The 25,764-nt window shown below is 30.7% G+C and overlaps 1 protein-coding gene across 3 annotated transcripts in view; it reads right to left on the bottom strand.

The window, feature by feature from the left end:
- Positions 1–5,003: 5,003 nt before the first annotated feature.
- The window catches only part of LOC139516852 (diacylglycerol kinase delta-like), a 78,045-nt gene continuing 57,284 nt past the window's right edge, over positions 5,004–25,764 (bottom strand). For 2 of the 3 annotated variants that reach the window (XM_071307201.1, XM_071307202.1), the window contains exons 25-33: positions 22,359–22,472; positions 16,998–17,132; positions 16,326–16,471; positions 15,939–16,050; positions 14,533–14,628; positions 13,906–14,034; positions 12,184–12,301; positions 10,910–11,049; positions 5,004–8,720 (exon numbers count right to left, since the gene is read on the bottom strand). In XM_071307201.1, the coding sequence (XP_071163302.1) occupies positions 8,625–8,720; positions 10,910–11,049; positions 12,184–12,301; positions 13,906–14,034; positions 14,533–14,628; positions 15,939–16,050; positions 16,326–16,471; positions 16,998–17,132; positions 22,359–22,472 (1,086 nt within the window). In that variant the 3' untranslated portion in view covers positions 5,004–8,624. Of the gene's footprint in view, positions 8,721–10,909; positions 11,050–12,183; positions 12,302–13,905; positions 14,035–14,532; positions 14,629–15,224; positions 15,255–15,938; positions 16,051–16,325; positions 16,472–16,997; positions 17,133–22,358; positions 22,473–25,764 lie in introns of all 3 variants that reach the window. The other variant, XM_071307199.1, reaches the window with a different exon arrangement.

Genomic DNA, 25,764 nt, shown 5'->3' with positions numbered 1-25,764 from the left:
CATTCTTGAATTATAAATTCATCAAGACTTTAGTTCAGGCAGGGCATAGCTACTAAAACTGTTTTTTGTAATGCAATTTTACTCGTCCAAGTAAACGAAAAATTATGCAATCTTACCTGATGTGGGGTATATTGGTCACTAAATGTTGTTGTCTTTATTTGAAACTCTCAACAAGGATGAAATAAGAACAAGCTTTCAACACCATTGAAACAAATATGGCAAGAGTGAAATTTTTTGAAAGCTGGTTTGCTTCCTTATACACCCAAGTAGTGAGATTGTATTTCATTGGTAATTTTTGATTTTTGTTTATATTTGCTCATGTGTGAAGGCCCAACAGTGATTCTGAAGACATCTGAACTGAACCTAATTTAGGTTAATGAAGGGTATATCAGAGGAACTTACTCATAACACCAAAGTTCAGGACTGTAAGTTGCATTGAAACTGATGTATAGTATAGATAAGTAATTTTTCAAAAGATAGAGATGGAACTTGGAGTAAAATTAAACCTTGTTAAGAAGCATAAAGAGTAGGTTAGAATTTACTCTTGTTGGAAGGAGTAAAATTAAACCATGTTAAGAAGCATAAAGAGTAGGTTAGAATTTACTCTTGTTGGAAGCTGTCATATTAGACTAGATGCATCATTTATCTAATTCATTTGATATCTATTTGTTTATAGAATATGAACTTTGAGGTAAAACAATTAATCAAAATCTTCATCTTATTGTACAGTCAGTCTCTCCATGATGCATATGTTCACCATATCATATGAAAATTTTGTAGTCTCTGATAAATTGTCTCAATTAGTTGTAGACTAGTAATTACCAAGGTAAGATAAATATTAAGGTTTTTTAATATTTGATCTATCCTAAAACAAAATGGAAGTCAAGTTCATTAATGAAGATTTTGACATTTACCGTTCAGGAGTTATGGTTCTTGAAAGATTGAAAAATGGTTTCCTGTCGTGTCCGTGCATTTACTCATGAACTGTTCAACCAAAGCTTTAAAAATTTTAATATGTTGTTACTGATTACAAAATGGAGGTCAAATTTTCACTTTCACTGTTCAGGAGTTATGATTCTTGTGATATTGAAAATGCCAGGACACAAATAAATCTTAATAAATCCAGTTTGCTGTGGCTCTGATAGCCTCTTGTTAACTTTTAATATCGAAGCTTACTAATGGGTTTGCTCATTGTTGAAAGCCCTCCAGTCATATTGTTATAGGGAAATTGAACCTATGAAATGAAACAATCTGACTTTGTCAAAGATAAAACACAAAATCTTGTAAATTTTTATTGTTTTTATGACATTTTGAAAGGAACAATATTTATGGGTCTACAGATTTTCAATTAAAAAAAATCACAGTTTGACACTAGATGAATGCATAAACTTGAACTGTGAAAAAAAATATTGTAGAAAACATTTCAAAAGCATAAAATACATTAAAATATTAACACTAAGGTTTAACAATTATCATACAAAGGTAGAAAATCTGTGTCTTTTCTTACATACAATATCTGTAACAAATATAAACTTGCACATTATCTTCTGTATGATCTACAGTATGTATTTATTAAAATGGTGTAAATACTACCCAGAAAGTCTCCCGTAATTAACATGATTCTAAAAGGAAAATAATCATCCTGTTTGGTTTTATAAGGAGAGTTTAATCAGAGGCTTGAAAACAAACTACATTACTGGTAGTCAGAGGCTCTGACACCCACCCTAGTTGACCAGCAGGTTGTTATAATGATTTTAGATGGACCTCTACAAACTATTAGGTTTGGTTCAACCTTGCAGTATAATGGAACTAACCTTTGTTAAAGTTAAAACTATGTAAGTTATGAAAAACAATGTTTGTTGAACTTAATAATACATCATTAGTAAGAATTTTACATGAATATTCCTTATCACATACTATAGATCATACATACTATCTAGAGAAATATTTTGTCTTTATTGGGTAGAACACTAAAAACAAAATTTGCCATTGATTACCAAGACTGCACAAAAAAAAATTTGAGTGGGCTCGGAAATAAGTAAAAGTCACTGTAGATTTAAATAGATGGGCTTTTTTGCACAAAAATCAAATAAATTTTACAAAGAACCATTTAAATCAGAATGATTTTCAACATTACTACATGTATCTTGACCCAAATCTTTAAAACTTGCTAGAGATGGGATCAAAAAGGATATAATGGTTTTATGCATGTTCTTCATGATTGGTATATATTACACAATAAACTATGCTAATGTTAACAAATTTTTCGTGCAAGCATTTAGTTCAATTGGAATTTTTATCCAGAAAATTAAAAAAAAAATTAATTGATATTGACAGAAAATAATTGTCGTGTGAAATTGATTTATTCAGTTGACTTTATATCAAATGTACCTAAGTTCCACTTGAAGAATTAAGGTTTCACTGAAAAAATACACCACCTTTGTAAGAAAAAGGATTTATTCTATAATTAGTTTAGTAGTTTGATTTTGCAGTTTTAATAAACATACCAGTTAAAAAAAGTTTTAAGGAGGACTGGTGTCATGAGAAGACTGTTTTAATAAGCAAACATATTTAAAAGTAGATGCAGACATACATTTACACATACAAGGGGACTTAAAAGACATTTCAAATAGTTATCTATCCATAAAAGACAAAATAAATTTCTTCAAGATACATGGACATCATCTGTATTCCTATATAAAATTCAACAAGGGCAATAAATTTGTTCTCAATGAAAATAACTGTATGGAAAGACTTAGGTAAAAAGAACATATGTACAAATAGTAAGGGACAGTTTTCTTTTCTAATCTTTCAGTGGTCAAACATAATTGGTGATTTCAAACAATGAACTTTGGTTCGAACATTGTAAATTCAGAATTTATTGCAAGGATTTTATTAACGCAAATACTATGACTAGGTGAGTATCGAAATAATAAAAACTTGCAATCAGATCATTGAAACACAGACCTGTATGCATTTTTTCCTTCAAAATCACAAATTTAGCAATTATTAACCAGCATTTTGTCTATTAGCAAAAATTGCAATAATAAATGCAAGCATTAATTTCTGAATTTACTTTTCTAGTAGCTTGTTGAAAAAATCTTTCAAGGCAATACTACCTGTTATTTGAATCATACAAATGTTTAAACCTAAATAATGAAATCTTCCTCAGATTTGGGGAAGTGCTATAAAATCTTCAATGAAAATCCATATATATAGACAATCTAAAAATAACTAAATAAATATGCATAATTTATGCTCAACTGTATGTCAGCCTAAGATGAACTGGTAAAAAAATATTAAAGGTTCCTGCATGCAGTTGCATAGATATACTTTATTTTTGGAATAATGACCACTGCAAGATTAATTCAAACAAGACTTGATACATTACAAAAATACACATCAAAAAGCTTTACACGATATTAGACAACAGTACATGTTTTACAGACTTAAAAAACATAGACAAAATGTAGTTACTATACATGAATGAGGTATATTTTATTTCAAATTTTGAACCAGCAAGAATATATTTTCAATACACCAATTTCTAGTTCATGGATTTCTCAACTCGTCTTAATTTTGCACTAGTTGAACTGAATGTGAACAGTAAGGACCCTTTAAAATATTGCATGAAAAACATTATTTTTTTCAATGGGAGACAAACTAGAAATTGGTGTATATCTTCAGCACAGTTTGATGCTAATCAATAACAATTATTCACATAGCATGATTTTTCTTGGTTTAATGCATGAAAGCTGACCTGCAGCTTGAGGGCATTTAAAACCCATTGGTAAAATGATCTGACATGATCGGTAAAAAGGAATGCTGATAACTTGAATATAACCACACTAAATCAATTATGGAGTCTTGTTCATTTTTTTTTAACGTTTGTAATGAACTTATTGTAACTTGTTTTGAGTATTTTTGCCTAATTAATTCAATGACGAAAAAAAATAACCTGTGTGTGAAATGTCTTCCTAGAAATCAAAGCACATTTATTTTTGCTTTTAACTTTTAGTTTATTTGTAACCTGCATATTTTAGGCTCAATGAATATATTTGTGTAAACTTTACCAAAACAATCCCTCCAATAACAGGGGTACCTGATATAATCTTTGAAATACATTTTTAAAATTATATAACTGTATTTGAATTTAAAAATTTATAAGCTGTCACCAGATTTTGATATTTTAGAGGATTATATCACTTAAAGCTAATAACATTGATAAAATTATCAGAGAAGACAATCTGTCCTCAATAAACTTTAGGACACAAGTAAAAAGTACCAAAATTTACCAGGTAAACTTCTCTATGTAATAAATCTTCGGAAATTTATTATTGGAGAAGACTTTGCTCAGTTAAAAACTTTTGTCTGATCCAGTATTTCTTTAGAACAATATTATATATGTTTAAACTAACAAATTATCGATAAACAATAGCAAAACTTGAAGAAATTTTAAGTCTTCTATATTTACACAATTTTCAAGAAAGTTTTACCTATCTGATATGTTAGTTGCCATCAAAAATTAAAATATTAAATTTAGTGCAGATCTAGAAATAATGTACTTTAAATATTCAAATACAAAACAGTATACATGTACATGTATACGTATATATATATATTACTACAAATAAGACCATTATTTTACTGACCTTTGAACCATTGCCCTATATCCTTAACATACCTACTGGCCATCTGCAGGTCAAGATCAGGTGATAAAAATGACTACTTATAGTTGTGCATATCTGCTGTCTTATATTATTACCATATGGTAAAAATTAAATAATTTAAATGCCCCAAAAAGCGCAAGCCAGGGCCAACAGTGCAAGGGCTGTATAGCCAGTCAAGGTCATTAAAAACTTCCATTTGTTGTTGTCTTATATTCATTATCATATTACCATTACTTCAAAGCATTAAAATCCCCATCTTCCATTAAAACTGATTCCTGGATTATTTCTCATTTATGACAAAAATTTTTTTCTACAGCTTTCAAAAATAATGGATACAGCTTTCAAAGATTTTTTGCATTGATATAGAGACCCACACTACAATATGAGCTTTTTTTTTACTTTAGGGACTTTCTTGTCTAATTTTAACAATGACAGATTGATGTGACGAAACCATTTACCTTTTTACTTTTCTGAAAATAATAAGTTTGGAAATTAAATGTGCAAGACTTTTAAAATTCGTTATTCTTGATTCCTTAATAATATTATCCGATATGCTTGAGTCCATGATTTGGTATTAGAAAATTTTAAAATAATTCAAATCAAAAATTAGAAATTCTCAAAATCATTCAGATCTATAGTTATCAAAATCACTTATTATCATATTTCATTTTTGATACTCATTTCATGAAACTATAATTTTAGTCAGAAACATAATAGACTCACTATAGTTCTAGACGTTATCAATCTGAAAAGCCATATTTACGGAAGGTCGATACAGTTTCATTTTCAAGATTTTGAAACCTTTTAAATGGCAAGTCGAGATCCTTGAAAAATAAAAATACAAGATTAGTTAGGGTTATGAGATTTTTTTCCCCGTATTTAGAGAAACTACTAATATTTATCTTGTTTTATTTGAAAAAAAAACCAAAACAAACAGTATTCAGTATTAAAGTGATATTCAAAATTTGAGGGGTCAAAACTATGCCATTAGTAAAATCCTTTTAAAGCAAATAAAATGAAATAAATCCATGAATACATTTATAATGATATGAAAAGGACCATTCATACTTCTCCAAAACCAACCTATTTATTTTATAGAATGGTTTACAAATTTGTGGAGTTCCTGAGAAACTGATATCACAAGAGCAAAAGCCTGGCAATCAAGTACAAACGAACCCTTTGGTTGCTTTCATAATTTAAGACAAAACAAAGTATATAATAACCAAATAATTGTATTGAATAAAAAAAAAAAGAGAGATATAAATAAAATAATTAACCCAAACAAATAAACAAACAAAAACAAAGCGAATGAAAAGAAAAAAACACATATTGTGTACCAATTTTTATAAAAATAAAAATAAATAAATAACTCTACTATACAAACAAAAGATATTTACAGATATTAAATAATAATCTTTGGTCTGACAATGATCAGACATATATACTATGCTACAAAAATAAAATGAGATCAATAATAAAGTACCATTATCAAGGATTAAAGATCATATGACATGGACAATGACATCCAAGGGAAAATCCGTTTTCATTCACATTCTATTTATAGATACAAGGAGAAGAGGTATGAGTGCCAATGAGACAACTCTCCATCCATTATATCTTTATATGGCTGTTTCTTTAAATTCTTAAATGTCTATATTGATATTTTTTTCCTTATTTAAATTACAATACTGGTTGGAGATTCTGTTCGTCTGTTCATTTAATAGACCACTTTCGAGTTCATCCGTCACCGGAAAGAACTCGTCAATCAGGAGCGCCTTAGTGACGTCATTTACCAGATAGAGGGGGTTGCCTGTATCCTTACACTATCAACATTCATCAAGCGTCATAGTGATCGTCATTGTGCAGGATAAACCAGAAATAATTTTTGTTATTCGAACTCGAAAATTTTTGTTTTTCGAACTCGAAATTTGTCTATTGAATGTTTACAAAATGCCCAGACTTTCTAGACAAACGAAATCAGCCAACCTGACTATAATTAAATAAAAGCTATCAAACAAGATCAAAGATGAGACAAAACACATATTCCATTTTGATCATGACTAATGACTGTGCTGTGTACATTTTAATAAACTAATAGAAAAGATCAGCTCAAAAATCATCCTTTTAATGGTTAGCTTTAAATCAAATTGCACTTTATCCTATTGCTTTATCAGCAATGATTGTGATTATTGATATTTAATTTTTTCAAGGGGCACAAATCAAAATGTACATTCTGAATATGAGCAAAAACAAAACTAAAAACACGATTTTGCCATCAAAAGCTAACTGTCAAAGCTAAATGCAAACTAAAAGATACTACACTCAAGCTATAAGCAACAATATATTTACCGAAACTTTGAGGAAGTATTATTAAAACAAGCTATCCTTTTTGGCAATAGTTTTATTAAAGACTGCCACTGGGCACAACAACACTATTATTAAAGTACATTCACTTCAATTTGGTTTTATTTAGGACAACTCATCAAAAGTTGAAAATATGAAATTTTACCATAATGTTGTTTGAAAACATATAAACATAGCATCTTTTAATTTTTAATAATTAATTCTTATAATTTTCAAATTCACAGAAGACAATTACTCGGTATTTGTTAACTGAACCTTATAAGATCCATTCTAAGTTGAATATAAATAATTTTCATTCATAAAAAATAGTACAAAAAATAAAACAATGCTTTGGTCCCAACAATATTTAACATTTAATAGCTACTATTTAAAAATGACAATTATCTGAAAAAGTAGAAAAATGTCTTTGCATTTCATATACAATTTACACATAAAACATGGACAAAATGATTAAAGTCACACACACACACACACAAACACATCTTATTAAAGCATTTACAATAAATGCTGACATCAATACAATGCTGAGTTTTGCCTCTCAAGAGGATTTTTTTTTTAATAGTGTCAAGTTTTATCACTTACTTTTTTTATACATTGAAAAAACAAGTACTAATACAGTAACTGAAGTTGTTACTATCCATTCTTTAGTACTCTTACTCAATATATATGATGGATTCTTGTTCTTATGACTAGGGGACTTAAAGAACTTTTTTTCAGACATGTGATTGAAATACTCTTGACAATTGTCGACATCAATACAAAGTGAACCAACACCTGGTAAATCTTCTTGTCAGTTGATTCCAAAAAGTGGATAATATTAATTTCAGTTTTTAAGTAACTTTAATTGTAACACAATTATGATTTTATAAGTCAGACAAAACAAATTCAGCTTAACTGACAAAATATTGGAAGATACAACCTTAAGAATCTTTTTTTCTTAACAACTCAAACAGAGAAAGGAGTGGTCTGTAGCACTACTTTAAGTTTAGTATTTCAAATCTTTTTAGTACTTTCAAATGGTAACAATCACATTTTCAGAAACATAGTATTTCGTGAAGGAGTCTTTAAAAAAAAAATTAACTTGTAAAACTTTATCAAATAAAAACTATATCTCTTATCAAATAACATTTAACTTTCAGAATCTTCTTTGTGCAAAAATGTTAATTTTCTTAATTTTCACAAAAATTGAAATCTCCAAAATCTGGCCAAATATTATCATCCACTAGATACACTTTTTTAAATAAGCAATGAAAAGAGAAAATGAAAAAAACGTTTGAATTCCTATTATCCTGCACTAGCTAGTATTTGTTTCAATAACTACTTTGGTGCTTATTAAACTCATACAATGATTAAAAAATGTAAAACATTTGAATTCTCTAAATTTCTGACTAAATATTATCATGCACTAGGTAGAATTGTTTAAATAAGTACTTTGGTGCTTAGTAAGCTAATACAGTATTTAAAGATGTAAGTGACATATAAATCTGTAGTACACTGATGCAACAAGACATAGACAGTGCCACATCTGAACATTGTCCATTCAGGACATTAAAACATTAAACTTGACACCATTAACTATATACTATTTTGTCATGACGATTTCTCAAAAGCTGCCATACGATTATTTAACTCCTTTATCCCCTGTTGTATTCTTTTCAAATGGCCTACTTTGTGAACTCCTAGATCCTGAAATAGAATTTATACACCTGTCAGTTATTGCTTAAATTATTTCCAAGGAATATCTATACTACTAAAGGAAGAGAACAATTTCATTGAGCTGCAACTCCTCTGAAACCATAAAGAGTCGGAAATATTTGTGATATGACGTATAAATGTAGTGTTTTGTACTTCCAAAATTTTCTTTGAAACTATCAGAAAACATATTTTCCTGAAAATATCCTAATTCGGAGACTGTTATTGATCAGTGTCTTGTAAGCTTTTGCTCATGCTCAGTTGACATACTGCCCGCAAATATACAAACACTTGCCCAATTGTACAGAGATTTCAGGGGCATCTACAAGTATTATAAATGTTGGAAAATTATTTTGTGGCTGTTTCAACTTCAATTATTGCTATCCTAGACTTTGTCAACACTGAAGAATTCAGACTTATTTGAATTAGATATAACAAGAGGCTGTCACAACGACAGCAAACCAGATTTATTTACATTTAATTGTGTCCTGCCAATATCACAAAAACCATAACTGATGAACAGTGAAAGTGAAAATTGTCAATATCAAATTTTGTAATCAGTATCAACATATTAAAATTTGAAATGCTTAGGTTGAATGGTTCATGAGTAAATGCAACAACATGAATGGAAACTCCATTTTTCGATCTTTCAAGAACCATAACAGTGTTTTCCATTCGGCATTTAAGCCGGGTGTGCCGACCACCTTCTTTTGAAAGCCGACCACCTTTCGATTTTAGGAGGTGGTCGGCTTTTTTTTCAAAATCCGGATTTTTTTCGGTTCCGTACCGTTAAAATTTGAATACTAATCCCGCCTTGTTTTCATTGACAAAGATGGCGTCCAATCGTCAAATTTCAATGTTTTCATTAATCAATCGGGGGGAAAAGAAAGCAAGATGACGATGATGATAAAGAAAATACTAGACCAAATAAGTTAAATAAAATTTATAGTAATGTTGAAGTTGTGGAAATTGAACAAAAATCAACCAAACAACGGAAAAGACACGCAAGTGAAGACAAAGTATGAGCAAGACTTCAAATGACTTATAGTCACAGAGGAAGGATACTACTGTTCTGTGTGCCAAAAATACGGCACAAAAGCAAGAAACAGAAAAGAAACCTAGATCGAAAGGCCTTAAATCCATGCTGATGCATAAAATTGTAAATGAAAGAAGAGATAAAAGAGATAAATTTTTGAAAAAATAAAATCAAAGAATATTTGACAATTAATATGACTACTTCTATTTATGTTTGTTCAACTCCATAAAATGTGAATATTATACTAATCTTTATTTCTGTGACCCCCATGTGCACCCACAGTAAATTAAAAAAGGTTGGACTTTTAAAAAAACCACCCGGTTGCAAGTTATTTTTTTAAAACACCCACCTTACCTTAGTGAAAAAAGGAAAACACTGCATAACTCCTGAACAGTAAATGTCAAAATCGACATTATTGAACTCGACCTCCATTTTGTCATCAGTAACAACATATTAAAATTTGAAAAGCTTAGGTTGAACAGTTCATGCGTAAATGCACGGACACGACTGAAATAGTCATTTTTCAATCTTTCAAGAACCATAACTCCTGAACGGTAAAGGTCAAAATCGTCATTATTGAACTTGACCTCCATTTTGTCATCAGTAACAACATATTAAAATTTGGGATTCTTTGGTTGAACAGTTCATGCGTAAATGCACGGACACAACTGGAAATGCCATTTTTCAATCTTCCAAGAACCATAACTTCTGAACGATAAAAGTCAAAATCGTCATTATTGAACTTGACCTCCATTTTGTCATCAGTTACAACATATTAAAATTTGGGAAGCTTTGGTTGAACAGTTCATGCGTAAATGCATGGACACGACTGGAAATGCCATTTTTCAATCTTCCAAGAACCATTACTCCTGAACGGTAAAAGTCAAAATCCTCATTATTGAACTTGACCTTCATTTTGTTGTCAGTAAGAACATATTAAAATTTAAAAAGCTTTGGTTGAACGGTTCAAGAGTAAATGCACGGACAACATTTAGTTGCCCCCCGACCGACCTACCGCCCGGCCACCCGCCATACATCCCCAAATCAATAACCGACATTTTTGTCACAAAAATCCGGTTAAAAAGTATGCACAAGAAACAATCAGAAAATAAACTGTTTTTTTTAAGAATTAATATCATCTATTTACCTGTATGTCACCTTTATCTAGTGTTAAGAGTTCTGTGCCCCTGATTTCATGTCCTATAAATGAATCTCTGTACTCTACTAGTGATAAGGATTCTAACCACAAACCCACATCATCTGTTGTCCAAGTGTATACATTACTTGCTATAAAAAAATATGAGTATTTCCATTAAATATGTCATTAGTCAATCTGGTTTTAAAAATTCACAAGACAATGTATCAATAGTAAATAAATAGTGAATGTGTCCATGGGACTTTATCATATAAAGTTATTAAGGGAAATAACTGAAGAACGGTAAAAGTGAAGCTACTCAAATTTGGTACTGATCCAAGTTTTGTAGTAATACGTATTGTATATAAGTTTCATAACATTTGGTTGAGGCAAACTTCAGTTAGAGAACAGAAACGAAAAATTCAGCAATTTTTTCCCTTTTGTATAGGGGCATAACTCTAGAACAGATAAAACTATGCCACCTAAATTCAACTTGATCTGTATTTTGTGGAAATAAGCATTGTGTACAAGTTTTAAAACAGTTGGTTGAGGCAAACTCAAGTTACAGAAAGGAAATGAAAATTCAGTAATGTTTCCATTTGTAAAGGGGAATAACTCTAGAACGGTTACAGTGACGCCACCAAAATTCAAACTTGATCTGTGTTTTTTTATTATTACCATTGTGTATAAATTTCATAACATTTGGTTGAGGCAAACTGAACTTGGAGAACGGAAACATGTATGAACAGACGGACAAGGTTAAAACTTAACGCCCCCCCCTCCACTACAGCGGGGGCATACCAATTTTTACCAGTAAAATCATAAATGTGAACAAATGTTCCAATTAAATTCCAATTGAATCCAATCATATTAGAATGTACTGGTTTAAACAACATATCAGGTAGTTATGACATTTTTTTTTGTGAACATTGTATTTTTTTTAACACTTTTTTAACAGTGCAAGTAACTGCCTCAGTAACTGTCAGTAAGTGTTGTTGAGTTGCAACTGATCATAACCCATATCTTCTTTTAATTTATGGGGCTTTAAAAGGCCTAGTGGTCTAAGTATTCAAACTATCACCTAGCCTTTCAACACTAGGTTGTGAGTTCAAATTCTACACCTTCAACTCCAATCTTAATAGACTAGGGTTGTTATTTTTCCAACCAAAGGTTCTCTTCAGGTACGTCTGCTTCCTCCATCAATTTAAACTGACTGCCACGAAATAGCACAATAGTGCTGAAAGTGGTTGTGTTAAACGTCAGTCATTTCTCAAGTGTAAACTTACAAACTGGAATGTTAACTTTGCTATCTTTGTCTTTACTCTTGCCTTTCAGTTTATTATAGACATGCTTTAATCTGCCAGGTTTGCCTTTTTTACTCTGTTCTATATTTGGAGTAAGGGGCTGAAATAGAAAAATCAACAGTAATATAGAGATGTGTACCTAATCCTGAGAGAAGCCAAACAAATTCAGTTAGTTACTGTAAATTCAGAAATTATTGCGATGTTTTAATTATTGCGAAAATATCATAAGAACATAACATGTCATTTTTCATATCAGACCCCTTATCAGCCAGAGAGCCGACAGGCTTAAGGGATGATTTTGACCATGGGCTGGTAAGGTGTCTGGAGAACTTTTTATAAAACTTTGAAAAATGCATTTATTTTGGCATTTTTTAATAATTATTTTTCATGTTTCCTAATATATATATTTTTTTTTATACTACTAATTTGTTTTTCACTTAAAGGGGCACTAGCTACAAGATGTATAAAAAAAATCTAATATCTTTTTTTATTTGCTCGATCAAAAAAGACATGCAAACAGTGAAATAACAATTAGCTTTTAACAGCCTGTATGGTTCAATTTTGTCAAAATAAGCTACAAAACATTGATTTTGAATTAATCACTTGTTAGTGAATAATTCGACCTCATTGGATCCGTATTCATGTGAACTTCAATTTAACCCTGTAGCTTGAGATGGATAACACATGAATTGTATGTGTAAAGTTATTTAAAGGAAAAGAATGTCAACATTGAAAGTGAAACAAAGGTAAATCATTTGATTGACTGATTCCATCCACAAAAATTTATTCTTAAATAGGTAAAAACGATGATAAACATTTATTTTTCATCTATAAAATGAAATTAAATAGATCTATAATAATCCAACAGCATGAGTTTGCTTAATCTATTTATATCTATATTTATGCTACATCGCTTACATGGTCATCGCATGACTATAGAGGTCAACTCGATAATTTCTTATAAAATACACACGAAACGAAGCTACATATTTTCAATGTTTTTGCCCTGTTTATTATTTATTTTAGACTTTTAATAGTTTGGATAAATGTTTTACATTGTTATAAATTAAATATGAGATTTTGAATTAAATCAGTGAACAGCTAGTGCCCCTTTAAAATGTACCATTGAGGTGTATTTTGGGGAATTTGCAGAAAATGTCAAATCTTCTGTAATTCTATATCTAACTGAGCGAGACATACTAACCGTTTCCTGAGAAACGGAGGGTGATGAGGTATGGAATGGAAGGTTAAATATCTGACAAATCTTCTGTAATTCTATATCTCACTGAGCGAGACATACTAACCTCTTCCTGAGAAACGGAGGGTGATGGGTTATGGAATGGAAGGTTAAATATCTGACAAATCTTCTGTTATTCTATATCTAACTGAGCGAGACATACTAACCTCTTCCTGAGAAACGGAGGGTGATGGGGTATGGAATGGAAGGTTAAATATCTGACAAATCTTCTGTAATTCTATATCTAACTGAGCGAGACATACTAACCTCTTCCTGAGAAAAAGAGGGTGATGGGGTATGGAATGGAAGGTTAAATATCTGACAAATTTTCTGTAATTCTCTATCTACCTGAGCGAGACATACTAACCTCTTCCTGAGAAACGGAGGGTGATGGGGTATGGAATGGAAGGTTAAATATCTGACAAATCTTCTGTAATTCTATATCTAACTGAGTGAGACATACTAACCTCTTCCTGAGAAACGGAGGGTGATGGGGTATGGAATGGAAGGTTAAATATCTGACAAATCTTCTGTAATTCTATATCTAACTGAGCTAGACACATACTGAGCTGATCCGTCACATCTGAATCAAGTCTCTGAAATGAATTCAAATATTTAAGAAATAAGCAAACACACATCTCTTGACAAAAAAGAAAAAGAAAACAACACTGTATAAATTTCATAGGTCTTTCCTGGATTTACATTCATCAGGAATGCTTGTAACGGAAAATTTGTAAGCAAAGGATGAATTACAACAGAAACAATTATAGACAGCAATATGACCAACAAATTAATAGCCAAATCCATTTGATGTCAACTATTCTTTGTACTTCTCAAGTTCTATTTGTACAAACATGCTGTAATATCCTTACATTTCTTACTCAAATCATTCTAATTTTGGATTGTACATTCAATTATGCCTTTTATCTGAATAATTTTTTCCCAATTGAAATATACTCACATCAAATATTCTCTATTATCCTTTGAATAAATTGAATTCATAAAAGATGTATGTATGCGATAAAATATGTACTGTATATTTTAACCTTTATAAAGCATAAAATGTTAAATCTTAAAAGATACAATATACTTACAAGTAGAACTGCTTTGTCAGTAAGAAAGACATTGGTATCGTTATAAAGATGTTGAACACTACCTATAAAATCTATAACTTGACTCCGTACTGTTGGCTGAAAATAAATCGTAACATTCAAAAATCTTGAAACTCTTAAAACACATGGAAATGAATACTATTTGGTAGGCTTGTAGAAAAAGTTTCAAAGAAATTTTGTCAAAGTAAAAGTAGATATTGAATAATCATATTAAAGCACAATTTCATAAATTTGAAAAATTAAAACATATTTTAATGCACAAAAAATTGATAGTGATTTTAATTTATGATAACAATTCAGAACAGAAAATGAATTTATTATGAGCAATTGTGATAAAATTCTGTGAAACAAAGGTACAATATTAACATCAATTCATGCTGAGCAAACTAAAGCACATCTATAACTATAAGAAAAGTTGACACAAGGCTGTAATAACAGCTGAATCAATAATTTTATCATGAACAAAATCTACTAAAACTGCATGATTCATGCTTGGCATGCTTAAAGCCAGGATAAAGTCAATTTGTTGTTAAGGGCAGAACAAAATTTTTCTTTCGTTATTCAGCATGGAAAGTGGAATTATATATTTGCAAGTGAATTTATTAAGGGAAACATGACAACCCCTATTGCAGAGCCCCTCAGCTAAACAACATTCCGTGACAACATATATCAACCTGGCTTATTTCAGTTTCATCTGTATCAAGCTGATTAAATAAAAACAAAATAACTCATTTATCAACAAGAAAATATCATACCGAACTCTTTTTTTATATTAATATTTCAATTTCACTTTTCTTTTATCTGTTTGATATTGCTTTTAATTACCAATTTCTTTATTATTTAAAAGAATCTCTGACATTTTGACCATACATTTATGGTGCAAGAACTATTAATTTAAAGACGATTTACAATCAATTGACTTTAATTTCCAAACCTGAGAACCAGCTACTTTCCCCTGAACAGAAATTTGCTATAAATTTACATCTTTACTTAACACAGTGGTATTCAGTTACTATTTATTTTATACTGACTAAAGTCCAGTCTTATTCATATCAAAGTACTTATGTATAATACTTCATGTACATATATCAGCCTTAAAATTATAAAAGTGCAATAAAGTATAGTTCTTTATTCTTTCCTTTATTCGCCACCTAATTATAGCTGTATTACATCTAAATAAATTGAATGAGACAACATTTACACATTCCAATGAACATAAATAAGACAAATGGTAAAGATACAAAAGACATACAGATTTAAAAGTATTGCAAGTTCACAGGTGAGCATTTCACATCACGAACAATATACACTTTTGTAACAACAACTTTTTTGTGTATGGTTTGGTTCAATATTGACATGAAAAAGGCAGTAAAAATTTAAATACATACATCAGCCATTCTTCCTGACGGAAACAAATTGTCTAAGAATTCTGAAGACTGGGTTGCTAATGGATACAGGTCCTCTTCAACAGCACTGTACTTCCTGGAAACTACTTTCACACTGAAATAAAGGATAGATTTTAGTTAAATATTAGGTTTCAATTTACTGGATACCATTTTCACACAATAATAAAGAGCTTTATATCTTATTAAAATGGGACATTACCAACAAAATTATAAATTATTTCTTGTGATTTCAAAAAAAGCTCAATACATATATATGTATCAGATATTAGAATGCAATTTTTTATTATTGCCTTACTCACTCAGTCATATTATTCAGATTAAAAACCTATCAATCATTTGTGAATTTACAGTTCTCAATTAGGTACAAACCACTTTATAAGGGATGATGCTGCCTCTACAAAACTCTGTAAAACAATTGACTCTTCCTCAGACAAAGGGATGGCTTGAGGACTTCTTGGTCTCTCTATTTTCTGTTTCTCTTTCTCTGACCATTGTGTTAAGGTCTTCTCAAATGCCTAAAGAAAAACAAAAATAATTTGCAAGCATTAGATAATATTTTGATATTCTTGGATATTCTGGTTATCAGTGTGTTAACCTGTGGTATTCAATAATGTATGTGTGCTATTGATGCATACAAAACAATAGATGTGTGTGGGATATCATTTTATGTGGATTTTTTGGGACAAGCCAAATACATTTTACCACCATTATTTATTATGGTCCAGATACAATAATAATTGTTCTCTAATTTTTCATCTAAAAAAAAATCAACTAAAATCAACTAAATTTTATCACATTTATTTGCCAGAACTTTTTAACAAAAAACAGCCTTCCTTTCATTGGTATAAACTCATTTTAGCTCAGTGCTGACTATTGGAATGAAAGACTAGTTGGTAGGGACTTTATAACAGTGCTCTGGTATGATAAAGGAGAAATACTGTGTTAACATTAAATTCAAAAAGAAAGACACAATACTAATCATGAACATTGAAGACACTCACAGAACTATTGGTGTAATTGTAAGACCAACACTTGACCTACCCTGTCTCTAGTCAGCATCTGTGCTCTGTTCTTATGGAGAATTCTGATATAACCTGGTGGTTGGTTCCAAGCCTCCCCATCCACTTGTACAGGGACAGCTTCATCACCAATTATTGTTATTTTTACTGTTCTACACTGTAATTACCATAAACATACATTATATCAAAGATTATAGATTTTGCCCTAAATATGCCTAAAACATTGAATGTTTGTTCTGTTGTTTTGGGTATTTTGTCAGAATATCCGTAAACATTGAATGTTTGTTCTGTTGTTTTGGGCGAATATCCTTAAACATTGAATGTTTGTTGTGTTGTTTTGGGTATTTTGTCCGAATATTTTTAAACATTGAATGTTTGTTCTGTTGTTTGGGGTATTTTGTCCGAATATCCTTAAACATTGAATGTTTGTTCTGTTGTTTGAGGTATTTTGTCAGAATATCCTTTAACATTGAATGTTTGTTCTGTTGTTTGGGGTATTTTGTCCGAATATCCTTAAACATTGAATGTTTGTTCTGTTGTTTTAGGTATTTTGTCCTGAATATTCTTAAACATTGAATGTTTGTTCTGTTGTTTTGGGTATTTTGTCAGAATATCCGTAAACATTGAATGTTTGTTCTGTTGTTTTGGGTATTTTGTCAGAATATCCTTAAACATTGAATGTTTGTTCTGTTGTTTGGGGTATTTTGTCCGAATATTCTTAAACATTGAATGTTTGTTCTGTTGTTTGGGGTATTGTGTCCGAATATCCTTAAACATTGAATGTTTGTTCTGTTGTTTTGGGCGAATATCCTTAAACATTGAATGTTTGTTCTGTTGTTTGGGGTATTTTGTCCTGAATATCCTTAAACATTGAATGTTTGTTCTGTTGTTTTGGGTATTTTGTCCTGAATATTCTTAAACATTGAATGTTTGTTCTGTTGTTTGGGGTATTTTGTCCTGAATATCCTTAAACATTGAATGTTTGTTCTGTTGTTTGGGGTATTTTGTCCTGAATATCCTTAAACATTGAATGTTTGTTCTGTTGTTTTGGGTATTTTGTCTGAATATTCTTAAACATTGAATGTTTGTTCTGTTGTTTTGGGTATTTTGTCCGAATATTCTTAAACATTGAATGTTTGTTCTGTTGTTTGGGGTATTTTGTCCGAATATTCTTAAACATTGAATGTTTGTTCTGTTGTTTGGGGTATTTTGTCCTGAATATCCTTAAACATTGAATGTTTGTTCTGTTGTTTTGGGTATTTTGTCCGAATATTCTTAAACATTGAATGTTTGTTCGGTTGTTTGGGGTATTTTGTCCGAATATCCGTAAACATTGAATGTTTGTTCTGTTGTTTTGGGTATTTTGTCAGAATATCCTTAAACATTGAATGTTTGTTCTGTTGTTTGGGGTATTTTGTCCGAATATTCTTAAACATTGAATGTTTGTTCTGTTGTTTTGGGTATCTTGTCCTGAATATTCTTAAACATTGAATGTTTGTTCTGTTGTTTGGGGTATTTTGTCCTGAATATCCTTAAACATTGAATGTTTGTTCTGTTGTTTTGGGTATTTTGTCCGAATATTCTTAAACATTGAATGTTTGTTCGGTTGTTTGGGGTATTTTGTCCGAATATCCGTAAACATTGAATGTTTTTTCTGTTGTTTTGGGTATTTTGTCAGAATATCCTTAAACATTGAATGTTTGTTCTGTTGTTTGGGGTATTTTGTCCGAATATTCTTAAACATTGAATGTTTGTTCTGTTGTTTTGGGTATTTTGTCCTGAATATTCTTAAACATTGAATGTTTGTTCTGTTGTTTGGGGTATTTTGTCCTGAATATCCTTAAACATTGAATGTTTGTTCTGTTGTTTGGGGTATTTTGTCCTGAATATCCTTAAACATTGAATGTTTGTTCTGTTGTTTTGGGTATTTTGTCTGAATATTCTTAAACATTGAATGTTTGTTCTGTTGTTTTGGGTATTTTGTCCGAATATTCTTAAACATTGAATGTTTGTTCTGTTGTTTGGGGTATTTTGTCCGAATATTCTTAAACATTGAATGTTTGTTCTGTTGTTTGGGGTATTTTGTCCTGAATATCCTTAAACATTGAATGTTTGTTCTGTTGTTTTGGGTATTTTGTCCGAATATCCTTAAACATTGAATGTTTGTTCGGTTGTTTGGGGTATTTTGTCCGAATATCCTTAAACATTGAATGTTTGTTCTGTTGTTTGGGGTATTTTGTCCGAATATTCTTAAACATTGAATGTTTGTTCTGTTGTTTTGGGTATTTTGCCCTGAATATCCTTAAACATTGAATGTTTGTTCTGTTGTTTGGGATATTTTGTCCGAATATTCTTAAACATTAAATGTTTGTTCTGTTGTTTTGGGTATTTTGTCCGAATATCCTTAAACATTGAATATTTGTTCGGTTGTTTGGGGTATTTTGTCCTGAATATTCTTAAACATTGAATGTTTGTTCTGTTGTTCTGGGTATTTTGTCCTGAATATCCTTAAACATTGAATGTTTGTTCTGTTGTTTTGGGTATTTTGTCCTGAATATTTTTAAACATTGAATGTTTGTTCTGTTGTTTGGGGTATTTTGTCCTGAATATTCTTAAACATTGAATGTTTGTTCTGTTGTTTTGGGTATTTTGTCCGAATATTCTTAAACATTGAATGTTTGTTCTGTTGTTTGGGGTATTTTGTCCTGAATATCCTTAAACATTGAATGTTTGTTCTGTTGTTTTGGGTATTTTGTCCGAATATTCTTAAACATTGAATGTTTGTTCGGTTGTTTGGGGTATTTTGTCCGAATATCCGTAAACATTGAATGTTTGTTCTGTTGTTTTGGGTATTTTGTCAGAATATCCTTAAACATTAAATGTTTGTTCTGTTGTTTGGGGTATTTTGTCCGAATATTCTTAAACATTGAATGTTTGTTCTGTTGTTTTGGGTATTTTGTCCTGAATATTCTTAAACATTGAATGTTTGTTCTGTTGTTTGGGGTATTTTGTCCTGAATATCCTTAAACATTGAATGTTTGTTCTGTTGTTTGGGGTATTTTGTCCTGAATATCCTTAAACATTGAATGTTTGTTCTGTTGTTTTGGGTATTTTGTCTGAATATTCTTAAACATTGAATGTTTGTTCTGTTGTTTTGGGTATTTTGTCCGAATATTCTTAAACATTGAATGTTTGTTCTGTTGTTTTGGGTATTTTGTCCGAATATTCTTAAACATTGAATGTTTGTTCTGTTGTTTGGGGTATTTTGTCCGAATATTCTTAAACATTGAATGTTTGTTCTGTTGTTTGGGGTATTTTGTCCTGAATATCCTTAAACATTGAATGTTTGTTCTGTTGTTTTGGGTATTTTGTCCGAATATTCTTAAACATTGAATGTTTGTTCGGTTGTTTGGGGTATTTTGTCCGAATATCCGTAAACATTGAATGTTTGTTCTGTTGTTTTGGGTATTTTGTCAGAATATCCTTAAACATTGAATGTTTGTTCTGTTGTTTGGGGTATTTTGTCCGAATATTCTTAAACATTGAATGTTTGTTCTGTTGTTTTGGGTATTTTGTCCTGAATATTCTTAAACATTGAATGTTTGTTCTGTTGTTTGGGGTATTTTGTCCTGAATATCCTTAAACATTGAATGTTTGTTCTGTTGTTTGGGGTATTTTGTCCTGAATATCCTTAAACATCGAATGTTTGTTCTGTTGTTTTGGGTATTTTGTCTGAATATTCTTAAACATTGAATGTTTGTTCTGTTGTTTTGGGTATTTTGTCCGAATATTCTTAAACATTGAATGTTTGTTCTGTTGTTTGGGGTATTTTGTCCGAATATTCTTAAACATTGAATGTTTGTTCTGTTGTTTGGGGTATTTTGTCCTGAATATCCTTAAACATTGAATGTTTGTTCTGTTGTTTTGGGTATTTTGTCCGAATATCCTTAAACATTGAATGTTTGTTCGGTTGTTTGGGGTATTTTGTCCGAATATCCTTAAACATTGAATGTTTGTTCTGTTGTTTGGGGTATTTTGTCCGAATATTCTTAAACATTGAATGTTTGTTCTGTTGTTTTGGGTATTTTGCCCTGAATATCCTTAAACATTGAATGTTTGTTCTGTTGTTTGGGATATTTTGTCCGAATATTCTTAAACATTAAATGTTTGTTCTGTTGTTTTGGGTATTTTGTCCGAATATCCTTAAACATTGAATATTTGTTCGGTTGTTTGGGGTATTTTGTCCTGAATATTCTTAAACATTGAATGTTTGTTCTGTTGTTTTGGGTATTTTGTCCTGAATATCCTTAAACATTGAATGTTTGTTCTGTTGTTTTGGGTATTTTGTCCTGAATATTTTTAAACATTGAATGTTTGTTCTGTTGTTTTGGGTATTTTGTCCTGAATATTCTTAAACATTGAATGTTTGTTCTGTTGTTTTGGGTATTTTGTCCGAATATTCTTAAACATTGAATGTTTGTTCGGTTGTTTGGGGTATTTTGTCCGAATATCCTTAAACATTGAATGTTTGTTCTGTTGTTTGGGGTATTTTGTCCGAATATTCTTAAACATTGAATGTTTGTTCTGTTGTTTTGGGTATTTTGCCCTGAATATCCTTAAACATTGAATGTTTGTTCTGTTGTTTGGGATATTTTGTTCGAATATTCTTAAACATTGAATGTTTGTTCTGTTGTTTTGGGTATTTTGTCCGAATATCCTTAAACATGAATATTTGTTTGGTTGTTTGGGGTATTTTGTCCTGAATATTCTTAAACATTGAATGTTTGTTCTGTTGTTTTGGGTATTTTGTCCTGAATATCCTTAAACATTGAATGTTTGTTCTGTTGTTTTGGGTATTTTGTCCGAATATTCTTAAACATTGAATGTTTGTTCTGTTGTTTGGGGTATTTTGTCCGAATATCCTTAAACATTGAATGTTTGTTCTGTTGTTTTGGGTATTTTGTCCAAATATTCTTAAACATTGAATGTTTGTTCTGTTGTTTGGGGTATTTTGTCGGAATATCCGTAAACATTGAATGTTTGTTCTGTTGTTTTGGGTATTTTGTCCAATATTCTTAAACATTGAATGTTTGTTCTGTTGTTTGGGGTATTTTGTCCGAATATCCTTAAACATTGAATGTTTGTTCTGTTGTTTGGGGTATTTTGTCCTGAATATCCTTAAACATTGAATGTTTGTTTTGTTAATTTTTAGTATTGAGACCTGAAAATGCTTTAAACATTGACTGCTGCACTTAAAGCAACCAACAATATTGATCTATTGATGGGAGATTAAAGTACAGTGTCAATTATTTCATGCATATGCACACTATAAAGTAAAAATTTCAAATTTACAACATGATGTGTAAAGCAAATATATAAATACCTGAGCAATTCTATGATGTTGAATATCTAACACTCTAGATACTGCCATCTGCATACCACCAAATACTGCCACAACTTCTAAAATCTTGTCATCAAAACTTGGGGCTTGAAATGTCTGAAATGATGAAAATGCTCCAATAAAGAATTTACAATCAACTTCTGTTTAAAATATCATTCTAAGTAATATAAAACCTATCTGCATGTGCAACACAATTGGTCTACTTTACAGATAAAAAATAAGTAATAATTCAGGAATATCATTCACACTCTTATATCATTGTCAGCTGGCATATCACCCATGAAAAATACAGGTACTTAAGGAGGCTCGAGGGTATAAACATTTCAGAAAAAAATCAAACATTTGTTTTTCATTACAAATTTTATTTATTTCCTTTTGTAGTTGTTACTTTATCATATGGTACAAAAATCATTCAAAACAATAAATTTGTGTTGGCCCCAGATAACTTTAAAAATAGGCGAGTGACTTTAACCATGAAATTAAATTTTTAATGCACCTACCTAACACACGGCTTAATTATATATCATTTGAAAGCTACAAATCTGTACTATCTGTTTTGCCCGGTCGTAAAAAAATCGTACGGTGCAATTTTCGTCAAATCAAGATCAAAGGCCAAGGACGAATAAGGGCATATTGTCTAAGATTTAAGCTTGTTTGCATAATATGACTTTTATATACTTAATTCACATATGCAAACAATTTAAACTTTTAGCAGAGAAATTAACAGTCATTAATCAAATGCATTTTTATATATTTAAAGCATGTTTTTTATAGACAGCACATGTTTCCTGAAATTCGAGTAAAAGTCAATAAAATGTGCAAAAACACATTTTTTTCTTTCTGATGCAACTGCTAATCACTTTAAACTAAGTAAAACCCTGTAATGACTATCAAAGAAGTTTTTGACATCATAAATTTCCTAAAATTATGCTTACTTCTAATCAAACAGCAAATCAAAACAACTCATACAGTTGCCCCAAATACCGCCATCTGCGAAAAACAGCTTTTAAGCATTTCTTGCAATTTAAACATTGTATGTGGTCAAAATAAGATTTAATAAACAAATTCTTAAGAATCTGAAAAATTGAAAGTAAAAAGATATGTGCACGAATCATACTATAATTGCTTGAAATAAAGGGGGGCGAAACTAAGAGATTGCAATCTGCATTGAAACTACCCGACTGAAATGATCATCTTTCGACTTTTCTAATTGTTTGAATTGAAGCTTCATTATAAATATTGATGTATTGAAACCCACTTTTATTTATTTAATGTGGACCATAAAAAAAGAAATTGACAATCTAGACAAAAATAAATAGAAAATTAATTGATGAAAATTGAAATTTCAAAGAATTAAAAAACCAGGAAACAAATTATAAAACTTTACTCCTTGATTGATTAAATTGCGTTGTTCATTGTTTAAATGCATTAATTCAGCAAATAAGAATAATTTTGAAGAAAAAAATCCATTAATACGCAACGATTCTAGTTACAACTAGACTTCCTGAATAGCTTGAATGACTAGTCCATTTTTCATACGAGGATGAATTCTTGCAAGTGTTTCTGATGACGACTGGAAAGAAGCACCATTATCTTGAAACTTCACTTTCAACTATATAGATGATGTCATCTCACTGAATAGTGCCAAATTTGTGACAATGTTGGACTCATAATTTCAATTGAAATTGAATATAAAAGACTCAACAGATATAGTTTACTCTATCACGTATCTTGAAAACGACGATGAGGGTTGGTTGAGAACAAGATTAACGACAATAGAGATGAGCATAAATCAACCAATAAAAACACTCCTTACTACCAGATTATAAATTAGTCTATGTAGCAACATTATAGCAACGCCTGCATATCTCAGCTACTAAAGGAGGAGACCGATTTCATTGAGCCTCAACTCCTCTGAGACAATAACAAGTCGGAAATATTTATGATATGTCGTATAAATGTAGGGTTTTGTATTTCCTTAATTTGTCTTTGCATGCTCAGTCGACGTACTGCCCGCGAAATTAAATGAAACTATTTATCTAAACACTTGCCCAATTGTAACGAGATTTCGCGGCATCTTCTTGTGGAGTATATTTCTCCAAGTTGATACAATTTTCCAGAGCTTGCATGTATGATCACGATTTATTTTCGTGATAGTGCGTAACTGCTCACAATGAAGATGTTAAATAAAGGCAACTATAGTATACCGCTATTCAATAGTCATCAATCGATTTACTAGAAACTGAAACAAATCTGGGTCACAAACCAAAACCGAGGAAAACGCATCAACTATATATATACAAGAGGAACACAACGATATAACAGAAACACTGAACTGCTACAAAAACAAACGCCAACATACAAAGAAACAGATTATTCGATACCAACTGCCATATGCCTGACTTTGTACAGGACATTTGAAGAAAAGTGGTGGTTTGAACATGGTTTTAAACCAGAGTTCAGATGCAAAGTTGGAATCATCCCTTTGAAAATTTTATGGACACCACTACGAGGTGGTTGACAATTATAAAATATTTGTTTCGTCAGATGACGACTGATAAGTTCCAATCGACGTAACCAAAATACCGTCATATCTGCCTTGAATAACACCTACCCACTAAGGCTTGGCACCGAGTTAGGAATTAAATGAGCCACAAGACAGGTGTCACATGTGGAACATGATCTGCTTACCCTTTGGGAGTCCCTGAATTCACCCCTAATATTTTTGGTTTTTTTTTGTTACTCAATCTGTAGTTTTATATGTTGTGTTTTGTATACTGTTGCTTTGTCGTGTTCGTTTTTTTTTGGCCGTTTTGTCAGTTCGTTTTCAATTATGAGTTTGATGTCCCTCTGATATATTTCGTCACTATTCAAGTAGTCAAAGGTTTTAAAATTGTAGATCATTGTAGCTAATTGTATCATAATAACGATTTTGTTCTATATATACATCCCCGTGAGCAAATTAAGTTATTTTCGAGGATATTTGTTTTATTGCGTTATTCTTATTCACTTTACTTTGAGGCGATTTTTTTGCCGATTTTCATTACTGCAAGTTAATGTCTTTAAAGTAAATTAATACCAAAAGGACAATCAACATCTTAAACAATGAATCAGATAACCTTAATTAAAACCATGAACAAAAGGAAATTAAAGTCTAAGAAAAACAGATCACAAAATACAGCACACCATGAAAACGATCACTGCCTAAAACAGCGAATGATCTTATGAGGTCAGGATATTCAAGTTTTTCATTTTGTTATTTCACAACTGCTTATAGTGTTTTACATACACAATGACCTGCATTTGTATTTTAAAAGTTTATGTTGAAAATACTCAAAGCATCTTTTATTCAAATAATTAAAGCGATTAAACTTCTAAACACACTTAA

The sequence above is a fragment of the Mytilus edulis genome, chromosome 3 (assembly GCF_963676685.1).
Source record: "Mytilus edulis chromosome 3, xbMytEdul2.2, whole genome shotgun sequence".
Lineage (NCBI taxonomy): Eukaryota > Metazoa > Mollusca > Bivalvia > Mytilida > Mytilidae > Mytilus > Mytilus edulis.
This window is presented reverse-complemented; position numbering and strand designations above follow the sequence as displayed.